Raw genomic sequence first — 12,106 nt, 5'->3', positions numbered from 1 at the left:
CTACACGATATTGAAGTGGGTTACCTTCTAGTAGAGGTGGGTCTACGGCCACAATGCCAGCCCACTAGTAGGAGTTGTTGATAGATGATTGTTTTTGTGATAATTATCTAGGTTTGCTACTACCTGATGTGTCTTATGTGCTAACATGATATGTTGTATGTGATAGTGGTAGTAGAAGGGGAATAGTCCCCAAGTTCGGTCGTTAGGACCGAAGGGTAGGTCGGGCATCCCAGATATGCCTGACAGTATGGTGGCATATAATAGTTCCATCATTGTAGGTTGCAATGGTATATCGATTCCCATTACAATTAAAGTGAGGATATTTTTAGAATGTCAAATTGTTGGAAATATAAATTTTAGTAGTATTCAACTTTGTAGGGAAAATGTTACGTTGACTTATATTATATGTTATAAACCATAGATGATTTTATCATTTACCTCAGTGAGTGAGATAACATAAAGTTAGCATGATTAGGTGTTAAAACCATCTTGAATTGTCAGCGACCCCAAACTAAAGAATGGGTTAAAAATTAAAAAGAACAAAAAAACATGGATATGGTTAGACATAATTTTTTTTGAAGAATCAGTTAAAAATGAATAACAGAAAAACAAAACTAAAAAGTAAATTCTTGTCAATTTCTTATTTTTACCCATATCTAGAAGAAACTTTATAGGATTTGGGATTCGAGATGTAAATAAGAGCAACTTCAACATCACTAAGAAAAAAACATAGAGAGGTCATGATCTTTCTATGGAAGCCCATTAATCACTTGAAAACTATAATCTATCAAACGTGAATTCAAATAAATATGTATGTAGGATAAATGATGGTTGAATATTTGAGCCTAAATCATATTGCCATTAGCAAACACCAATTCAGTAATAGAATTTCTTCTTATTCCCTAATTGCGGTTATAGCAACCAAATTGGACTAAAAAAAATCAAAAAAAAATCAAAAATCAAAACACATAACTGGATGCCAACAAAATTGAATAAAAAAGGAACGTTGAATAAGGGATCTAGTGACCATTCTTTAGATGGTGAAGAAGTGAAATGAAGAAGAATGATGAAAAACTACCAATCAATAGAAAAATCCACACGAAAACTTGCAGAAAATAAAATTACCAAAATAGGAACAAATTGTCAAACATACATACCTCAAAGAATTTGGCATGGTGTTGCACTGAGAGAATGAGAGTCAGCAACAAAAAAACCTACATGCTTGATAATAGAAATCGTAGCCAAAAAGGGTATAAAACACAATATTCCATGTTAATTTGGCATTTCTACACTTCTTAACACATATGCAAACTGCTGGATAGGAAGCACAATGATCATGTAAGGGAAATGGAAAACAAAAACAATTAGAATTACAGGCAGCAAACGATATATACAAATAAAAACTCTAAATTAGGAGAGATACACGAAAGATATTTGATTCCTAATTTCTTGCGATTGCATTGATGATTTGAGAAAAATTAGGAAACGGATGAAGACCAAATTTCTTAAGTGGAAAACAAAAAGAGCAGGTTAACATAAACATGACACGTGGCAGAATAGAGATTAAAAAAAAGACAAGTGGCATATTCAGGTTTCTTTTATTAGAAACTAGACGTAACCTCGCGCGTTGCGCAATAATGCATTTAAGTGGTTAAAATAATTATGGAAAAAAATAGAAATATGTTGAAATTTACATTTTTAGTCATGTTTTGGGCATTAACCAAATTATCAAATAACATAAAAATCCATCAACTTATATTTTGATACTATCTAATATAGTCCATACCTTATAAACTTTACTTTTACTTTTATAATATCCAATATATATTATAAGTTTTTGTATAACATTAATATAGTCTACTTTTCTTATGTTCGATAATATTTTTTTGGATAAAATAAGAAATAAGTTGTTTTGAATGAGCTATTAATAAACAATATTGAACTAATAAACTTTATATTACACTATTTATATTACACAAAAACATCCAAGGTTTCATATATTAACTTTCAAATATTAAACATTGAAATTAAGAATGAAGTCATACAAAATATATCATTATACATAAATGTCATCAAGAGTTTTAAAATAAGTCGATTAGTAAATATGATATTTAATTTTAATTACATATTTTGCAAGGCGTACGTTTGACCTTATGTTGGTGCGCAGAGAATCTTCTTCCTTAATTTGTACCTAAAAAATTAAGGTGAATACGAATATATAATAGATATTACTAAGCATTAATGTAAATAATTAAAAAAGGTATGTGTATCTCCTACCACTGGTTAAAGACAACATACCTCTCTAGTGGTATCGATTCCTATGTGAAATTGTAGTAGTCATTCTACGTACACCTTGTTTTCTAATTACATAAACAAATATGAGTAACCAAACAAAAAAAATATTATCTTTATGTAGGAAAAATATTTTAGTTAACTAACAAATTAAATAATATAAGTTTAAGAGTTAGGAGTTTCAAAACATTAATATTTTTATTAATCAATCAATTAAGTAACACATGTTGAAATTTTTACAATCATTATTAAAAAGCATTTGAAATATTAGATATTAAATGAATTTTAGTTGAAGTGTTTTCACCTCTATTATAATATATATATATATATATATATATATATATATATATATATATATATATATATATATATATATATATATATAGAGAGAGAGAGAGAGAGAGAGAGAGAGATGGAAAGTATAACATATGTATGAGTTTTAATTAATTATCTTTTTGAAACGGTACAATTACAAAACAAAAAAAACATATTTAAAATATTTAATTAAATATTTTCGACATCACCCTATATAATGTATGATCAATATATTAATGATTAAACTACAATATACAACAAATGTATTACAATAATCCAAAAACGAAGAAAATATAAAAACGAATTAGTATAACAAACTTACAAATTAAAAGCTCTAATATAAATGCATATCTTCAAAAGTGGTCATAAGACCTCAACCCAACACAAAAACCTTTAAATTTGTTTTCTTTTTGAAATTTGTATATGATTTGTATGCATGTCTTTCCAAAAGATTGACGTTTTTATAATAAATTTTTCACTAAATGATAATTAAACATAATATAAGTTATAAAACTTTTGAGTGTTAAATCATAATGAAGAAAACTTTTGAGTTGTATTAGTTAAAAAAGGAGGTTTCAAATGAATGTGGTTTGAGAAAGTTAAAATAAGAGGTTTCAAATACATGAGATTCAAGAAAAAATGTTAGCTTTATAAGTATGTATGAAGGTAGATTAGAATAGGGAGATTATATTAAAACCGAAAAAAAAAAAAAAGAAGTATTTAATTATTTATCCACAGAAACTGTCCATTATGGTAGTAACATCAGGAAGAAGGAATGGTGAAGCGAAAGGGATGGTAGTGACCCTATGATTGTGACGGCAGTTTGACAGAATCGTCGGCGACCCCCTCAACTTCCAACGTCGTCTACAGTTTCGTCAACGATTGGTCGTCGTTGCCATACCAAATAACACGAATTAGATGACCGGTGGCGCCGGTTAACCAGTCATCCTGTCTCCATTCACCTCTGCGGTGGGGGTTCTCGCATTTATGAACAATACCTGGAGTTCATTGAAGCATAATGCATAAACATACAGCCACTCCCTAATACCTCAAACCCACACCAATCATGGCTGTAAGTTCAAATTTCTCTTATCTTATCCAATTTCATCTCCAATCCGTGAATCATTTCTAATCATCTATGTTTTTCGTTCCGCGTTTTCGCTAATTTAGGGTTTAGTTTGTCGAGTTCAGCAATCGATTTTTGAAATTTATGATGTTTGTAACTTACAACATGTTCGTAATAACATTTATCATGATTGAATACTTGAATCGTTGCCATTTTGGAATTACTTAGAGGATTTGGATACTCTCATACTCAATTCTCAATTTCACATCCTTTTTTTTTTCGAATTGTGGTTGCTTAATTCTCTGTTTATTGTGGTTGCTTAATTCTGAATTTCACATCCTTTTTCGAATTCAGCAAGTACCAAAGTTTGGGAACTGGGAAAACGAAGAAGATGTTCCTTACACTGCTTATTTCGAGAAAGCAAAGAAAGCTCGTAAAACCAAAGCACAGTTTCCTGTTCCTTCGAACGACGAACATCCATTTCAGGCTCCAGAAGAAGCTGACATCAAACATGGCGATTCAACAAAATCTGAACCAGAGAGACGGAATACATCAAGAACAGAAGAGGAGAGTCGTGTGAGCCAGGAAGAAGTTAACATGAAGAAGTCGAGTGATTCTCTTCCAAACCCTAGACGGACTTCAAGACAGAGTGGTGGTGGTTCTGATCGGAGCTTTGATAACTCACCAATGCACTCACATACTCCGGCAAGATCTGGGAACAAAGGTAACACTGGTTCTTCTCCTATGTCGTCGGAAAGAAAAGTTTCATCGGAAGTTAACCATGGTCCAGCTTCTTCTACTCCTGGAAGATCCAGAGTGAAGCAAATTTCTCGTGGTGATGAAACTGTAAGTTATATAAACAGTACATGCTCTGCTTAAATCATGATGAAAATTTCACAAAACACCATTGATGACGTTGGCAGGATGACGATGGCCCTGCAATTCCAAAATTTGGTGGGTGGGATGAGAAAGATCCTGCATCAGCTGAAGCGTACACTCACATATTCAACAAAGCACGAGAAGATAGGCACAATGGAGGAGGGAAGTCGCCAATGGTGTCAACTGATAATGTTGATTTTTATGGTCAAAATCAGCGTAGCGAGAATTCAAAGGTATGTTAAGTAGATTGTTTTTGTTAATGACCAAATCTTAATCTATGTTTATGGGTGGTTGTTGATGGTTTGTTGATTTATGGATTAGGGTTGTGGGTGTTTTCCATGGAGCAAAAAATGATTTGTGGAATTGTGAAAATGTGGATAAACAAACAATGGGAAAAGAATGGTATGAGGGTTTTGAAATAAATGATACATTTGTTTTACTCTTAGAAGATTTGTATTGTATAGGCTTAAAGTGACTCGATTATCGTTAAATGAAATGGCAGTTTCCTTTTTATATGTGATAAATGGTGACTTTTAAGATTGAAAATGTTTTGATTCAAGAAAAATTGTTTTTGGTTCTTTGTACAACATTGTTAAGCCTTTGCATCAACATTAAAATGGAGATGCACTTGGAATCCATCCATTGCCTTCATTTATTTTACATGAATGTTTTTCTATGGGACTATTTAAAAGGTAATTTTAGGTAAATGATTTATTAATTTATAGTTGGGAGAGAATTGAGTTTTTTTAAAAAGTATTTGAATTAGTTTTTGTGGTTGGGAAAAGTCATTAAGTTATTTTTTCTTTTTTTAAAGTGTTTGACTTAACTTATATACATTATATTTTTACAACCTAGAAAATCATAAGAAGTTTTGAAAAACTAGAAATCCTAACCTGCTGAAATCTTATTTTTGAAGAAAATTAAGAAGTTTTGAAAAATTAGAAATCCTAACCTATTGAAATCTTATTTTTGAAGGGTTAATGAAAAATTATTTTAAAAGTCATTCTTTTTACCAAACTTTTTTATTTATTTATTAACTTTTCAAAAAACTAATAAATCAATAACTAGTTATTACTTTAACTTTCATATGTCTAAGATTAAATTACATAAATGGTCATTGTGTTTGTTTGATTTTTACACTTTCGGTCCAACTTTTTTTTTCCTAAAAGTATATTTGCAACTAATCCCCTATAGGAGGTTAAAGAAACAAATACAAATTTATCAATTGAGTAAATTACAGTAATGGTCTCTATGTTTTGGTCAGATTTGTAGTTTTGATCCCTCACTTTAAAAATTGATAGATTGCATCTATGTGGATAATGAATATTGCAATTTTAGTCGTTACTTCATATAAAAGACTAATATATCCTTTCTTTTTCTTTTTTATTTTTTTAACAATTGATTATTATTAATATTATTATTATTTTCCTAATATATGCTTAGTTTTATTTTTTTATCTTTGTTCTTTTGGTTTAAAAATGCTTTTATATTTTTGACGTCTTATTCAAATATACAAATATATATATATATATATATATATATATATATATATATATATATATATATATATATATATATATATAGCGCTTTGTTCGTTCACTTTATATAATATTGTTTATGTTTTGCTCGACTAAACAAATTAAAATAGAACCCGGATAACTATCAAGCATCAAATATAATTATTTAATGTTGTTTTTTATGTCTTTTTCGTTTACATCATTTGTTTATGTGTTTTATTCTTTTTTATTCAGTTTTAAGAAGTTTTATTGTTACTTAATGGGTATTAACAAGCGGTAGATTTTATTTAAGATTATATATACACTTTATGTGCTTTACTTTTTTCTTTTATTCAAACAATATATAGTTAATGAGTATTAAGAAACGGTAGATTTAATTTAAGATTATTCTTTTAACAAATAGTTGCTAAAATATATTTGTTATTTCGATAGTTGCTATGAAAGTATGATTTTTATTTATCTTAATATCTAAGATTATTCATTTAAAAAGTAACAATAAAACATTAAACCTTCTTAAAGCTGAGTAAAAAAAAAAGTAAAACACATAAACAAATGATGTAAAAAACACATAAAAAAACTATATTAAATAAATTTATTTGATGTTTGATAGTTATCAAAGGTTCTATTTTAATTTGTTTATTCGAACAAAACATTAAAAAAATGTTATATAATGTAAATGAACAAAACGTAAAAAAAAAAATAAATAAATAAATTGTACATTCGAATAATAAGTCAAAAATATTAAAAAAAATTAAATCATATAAACAAAGATAAATAAATAAAGTTAAAAACAAATAATAATAATATTATATATATATATATATATAATATTATTATTTATTTTTAACTTTATTTATTTATCTTTGTTTATATGATTTAATTTTTTTAATATTTTTGACTTCTTATTCGAATGTACGATTTATTTTAGTTATTTATTTTTAATTTTATTTTTTTAATATATATATATATATATATATATATATATATATATATATATATATAAATTAGATAATTAATTAAAAAAATAAAAATAATTTTATATGAAATCTATACAAATTCTATTAAAATAAACAACGAATAAAATTGTTGAATAATGTAAGGTAAGTTAATCGAAGCAAGGACCAAAAAAATGTAATATTCATAAACCACATGGACAGACAATCTATCCATTTTTAAACTTAGAGACAAAAAAAATTATGAATCTAACCAAAACATAGGAACATTAATTTACTCTTTATCAATTTGTTAAATTTGTGAATTTGTTTTATGGACTTTTATTGATTCATGGAACCTTATCATGTACATGCCTGTGAGCACACCATATTTTATTTCCCCATCGATGTAGGACTTCTCCTTATTCATCTTTTCTCATCTCCACAATTACAACGACAGTTAATATAATTTCCGATGATGCATCAAGTATTATCTCGTCAGGGACCACCTTAAAACCGTCCATGTATATCGTATAGTATTCATAAAGAGTCATCATTAAAGTTTTAATTTATATATAAAATAAAGTATCATATTTTCATATGTTTAAATTACCGTTAATCTAAAAAAACCTTAGATTTTGTGTTTTGTAGACTAAACCTCAAATTTATATTTTTTCTTAAAACAGACTTCCTATTTTTTCATTTTTTATGAAAAATCCCCCAACTTTGTATTATTTTCAGAAATAAAAATCTTCATCCTTCTAAATGCTTCCAAATAAACTCTCAACTTTTTAGTTTTTCTCAAAAAAAAAAAAAAAAAAAAAAAAAAAAAAAAAAAAAAAAAAAGACTTTGTATTATAACGTCCTTTTTGAGATTAACACTTCAAATTATTATAAAAAGAGGTCATTAAGGTTTTCTACTTTGAATTAGAATTAAGGTTTATATACTTTGTTGTTGTCTTGTACGTTTATTGTGATCTTTCTATTTTACGATTTAGTTGATGATGGTTCTTGAAGCTTAGTTTAAGGTATATTTTAAAAATATTATTGTTACATTTTTTAGCAATAAGGTTGAGTCGCTAGAGTTAAAGAACAAAGTAATGAGAAATACATAGGTAAAATCATTTGAGTAAAACAATTAAAAATTTATAAACACTTAAAAAGGTTCAAAATGCCAATAATAATACATATGAGGATGTTACAAAATAATCCAGATAAAATGGTAATGTAAACATCTTACATACAACTTAATGTAAAATAAAATATCTTCCACAATGTGCATTTCGTCCCACACAAATAATGTTTTCATAACTTGAGTGCAGACACGACTGCTGCTAACTTCAAATCATGTATCGAATAATTTAACTTGACGTTCTTTAGTTGTCTGGAAGTATAAGCGATCACCTTCCCGCGTTGCATCAGTACACAACCCAACCCCGAATACGACACATCGTTGTACACCACAAAGTCCTCACTCCCCTCGGGAAGAGAAAGAATAGGAGTCTCACACAAAATTCTCTTCAATGTCCGAAGTGCCTCCTCCTTCTTATCAAACCAAACGAACACATCAATCTTACTCTTCATCTTGGCCAACGGACCCACAATTTTCAAGAAATCCTTGATAAAAATCTAGTAATATCCTACCAATCGCAAGTAACTCCGAATGTCGGTAGGAGTCATCGGCCTAGGTCACCCTCTGACTGCCACTATCTTGGCTGGGTCCACTTTAATCCCATTCGTCCCAACAATATTCCCAAGAAACTTTACCTCCCTCAACTAGAATTTGTATTTGGAGAACTTTGCGTAAAGTTTCTCCCTGTGCATTGTATCCAGTACTTCCCGCTAATGCCTTCGATGATCTTTAGCACTCAGAGAATACACCAAAATATCATCAATGAAAACTATAAGCGATTTATCCAAAAAGGGACATCATACCCGATTCATCAAGTTCATAAAGACTGCAAGTGCATTCATGAATCCGAAAGGCATCATCAAATCTCGTAATACCCATACCGTGTCTTGAAAGCGGTTTTGGGAACATCCCGCTCACAAACCCGCACCTGATGATACCCAAGACGTAAATCTAACTTCAAGAACTAACTAGCTCCATGTAACTGATCAAAGAGATCATCAATTTTAACACCTGGTTCTAGCAACAGGTATTGTTTACGAGATATAAATCTTATGAGGAGAGTAGATGAAATAGAGTATGGAATTTACATTAAATTTACACATGCTATTTAGCAAAAGATAGTTGAGAAATATTGTAGAGCTAATTGAGAGGATTTTGTGGATATAAAGATCGTCGAAAACGGAGTTCGTATGAGAAAACTATGACCATTTGAAATTTAGATGAAAGTACGTTGTTATTTTGGGAAAGTCAACGAAATGCAAAGTCAACAGTTAAACTTTTGACTCTCATGACGTGAGGAATGATTGTCACGATGTGAGAAGCGATGAGTCACCAGAACGTTTTACATTCATACGTGTCAAAATGAGAGTCGAACGTCACTCACGTCGTGAGGCATACATTCTCACGACGCAATGTACAATACGTGTCGAGATCGGAGTGCGTTAGATCCTTACATCGTGAGACATGCATGGTCACGACGTGAGGAGCGTCTAGCTATATATACGAGAGCATTTGTATCATTTGAGAAGGTTTTGGCACACAGGATCGAAGATGTTGCTCGGGAGTCGTTTTCCAGAGATTTCTACTGTAGAGTTATACCGTTTACGGGTAATACGAGGGCCGAGTTACGGGATACATCGAGGTATCTATTACCAGTAAAATTGTATTTACGATATATGATTACTGTTTAGATTTGATAGACCTGATTATATTACGGGTTATTGTGATATGGTGCTGTTACAAACCTGTTGGTAAGATTTTGAGTAAATCTTATGATTATAGATTTAGACGGGACTATCGGGGTTATACACAGAGTTGCCCATTATGATAGATTTAACTAACAAATTATGGGTTAATCCTATTATGATTATATTATGAGATTTGATTATTATTGTGATAAGTGTTCATAGAGTATACCTAGTAGTGAGTTGAGACAAGTTCTGAGGAACTTGTTATGTGATTGCTAGGTGTTACCATGTGACGAACCGATAGGCCACGAAGGATGGAAACCAAAACTGGAATTAGTCTGCCGACTGACCAGGTGAGTAACACTACTATAATATCTATTGATATGTTATTTATGATATATATCATATGAGCTATATAATTAATTACTATTGAGTAATTGAATAATGTTTGAGAGATTGATTATTTTGAAAATTTAGTATTTGATTGAAAGAATGATTCTAATTAAGAGATGGATTATTAATTAAAACATAATTTAAAAATAAGATAGATTATAACTGAGAAATATATCATATTGAAAGATAGATCATTTATGAGTAATTATTTGTATTATAAATTTTGACATAAATGATATATGAATTAAATTGAGATCTGATTATTATTGAGAAACTGATTTTTACTAAGATATTGATTTTATCGAGGTACATTATAATTGCGATAGTTATGGTTGAGAAACAGATTATGATTGAGTGTGAGAGATCTAGGTAGAGAGAGAGAGGGGGAGAGAGAGAGTGTGTGTGTGTGTGTATGTTTCCCATCAAGAGAAATATATATTGATAAGGAGAGAGTGATTCACATTAAGAGCGATAAATTATGATAGAGAAAGATCTTGATAGAGAGAATGATCATGATTTAGATAAATTATAATTCAAAGATTAATCGTGAGTGAGATATCGAGAGATTGATAAATATATATATATATATATATATATATATATATATATATATATATATATATATATATATATATATATATATATATATATATAGCTAGGTTCAAATGTGGATTGACATCTATTGTGCGGACGTGTGGACAGTGCTATTCTGTGAGAATGACAAAGAAAATATGTGAGTAAAAAACGATGCGTGAAAATGACGATAGTTGTGTAAAGTTAAACGTATTTACATTAGCAAACAACTTATTCTCTTAGTAATTCTCATAGAATAGCATTGTCCACACGTCCGCACAATAGTTGTCCATCCACATTATAACCTAGCCCTATTCTAATAGGGGATATGTTGTTAGCACCATATTCATTTGAAATATACAACTTTTCAAATTATTTGATAACTATTATAACTTCAAAGTACTTTTAACCAATTAAGACTCTGTATAACGCCTCATTCCTGGTACCCATTTAATCTATTAAAATATTCATTTTGTAAGCGCTACTCGACGAGTTGGTAGCCCTAACTCGTCGAGTAGATGCCAACTTGGTCGCGGGGTTTAAGTGGTCTACTCGACGAGTCGAAGCCTGAACTCGACGAGTAGGTCCATCAGGAGGAAACCCTAATCTTTAGGGTTTACACCCTATTTAAACATCATATCTTGCCTCCACCCCAGCCTCTATCACCTCCGAACCCTAATCTCGAAACCCTAATCCACCTTGAGTGATTTTGAGCTAGTTCTTGCCATTTTGAGTGTTATTGTGCTTTTTGAAGCTTGTGGAAGAAGAAGAAGATAGAAGGCTCAAAGGGGAAGAAGTAGATCCAGGAGCTACACTTCATTTACTGCATTTTCTGGTAATCAAGTCCCTAACTTGATCCTTCTTCTCTCAGATCTATTTGTTTACATTTTATGACGGAATTGGTTCAAGAACCTTAGCCCTTGGGATTGGGACGTCCCAAGTGATGTATATTTCATATTTGGGGTCTAGGATGGGTTCCATGGCATAAAGGTGCAAACTTTATGACCATGGAGACCCCATGTAAGTTTATATGCAAGAACATGGTCTTTTTAGCCCTAAAAGACCATGCATGGGAGGAAAGCTCGGGACTTTACGTGTCCCACAGATGATAAGAGCTTAGATCTAATATATTGTGCTTTGATTTATGGTATTATGGCTTGTGGACCAAGTTTTATGTCTTAAAGAAGTTAGGGTTTGGGTGAAACCCATTAGGAAGGACTAAGGACCGGTAAAGTTGGAAACTTTACCCTTAAGAGTGCATTTCCAGTATGTAGATGAAGTTTGGAACATAGATCTGAATGGTAGGAGCTTAATCAATT

At 30.3% G+C, this 12,106-nt stretch overlaps 1 protein-coding gene across 1 annotated transcript; it reads left to right on the top strand.

Annotated features, from left to right (window-relative positions):
• Positions 1 to 3,534: 3,534 nt before the first annotated feature.
• On the top strand, positions 3,535 to 5,076 carry LOC145159514 (RPM1-interacting protein 4-like). The gene is made up of 4 exons (XM_079078519.1): positions 3,535 to 3,679; positions 4,028 to 4,519; positions 4,597 to 4,785; positions 4,874 to 5,076. Exons 1-4 carry the CDS (start codon positions 3,674 to 3,676, stop codon positions 4,904 to 4,906), a joined length of 720 nt encoding a protein of 239 aa, XP_078934645.1. The 5' UTR covers positions 3,535 to 3,673; the 3' UTR covers positions 4,907 to 5,076.
• Positions 5,077 to 12,106: the final 7,030 nt, after the last annotated feature.

Source organism: Lactuca virosa, chromosome 2 (genome assembly GCF_052849685.1).
Source record: "Lactuca virosa cultivar CGN04683 chromosome 2, Lactuca_virosa_CGN04683_v6, whole genome shotgun sequence".
NCBI classification, from domain to species: Eukaryota; Viridiplantae; Streptophyta; class Magnoliopsida; order Asterales; family Asteraceae; genus Lactuca; species Lactuca virosa.
Note: the sequence above shows the minus strand (reverse complement) of the source record. Positions and strands in the feature narration are given on the sequence as shown.

Excerpts from the sequence above, each read along its gene's own strand:
- LOC145159514 (XM_079078519.1), top strand. Across the intron at positions 4,520-4,596 it reads TTTCTCGTGGTGATGAAACT|GATGACGATGGCCCTGCAAT; the intron begins GTAAGTTATATA and ends TGACGTTGGCAG. Across the intron at positions 4,786-4,873 it reads AGCGTAGCGAGAATTCAAAG|GGTTGTGGGTGTTTTCCATG; the intron begins GTATGTTAAGTA and ends TTTATGGATTAG.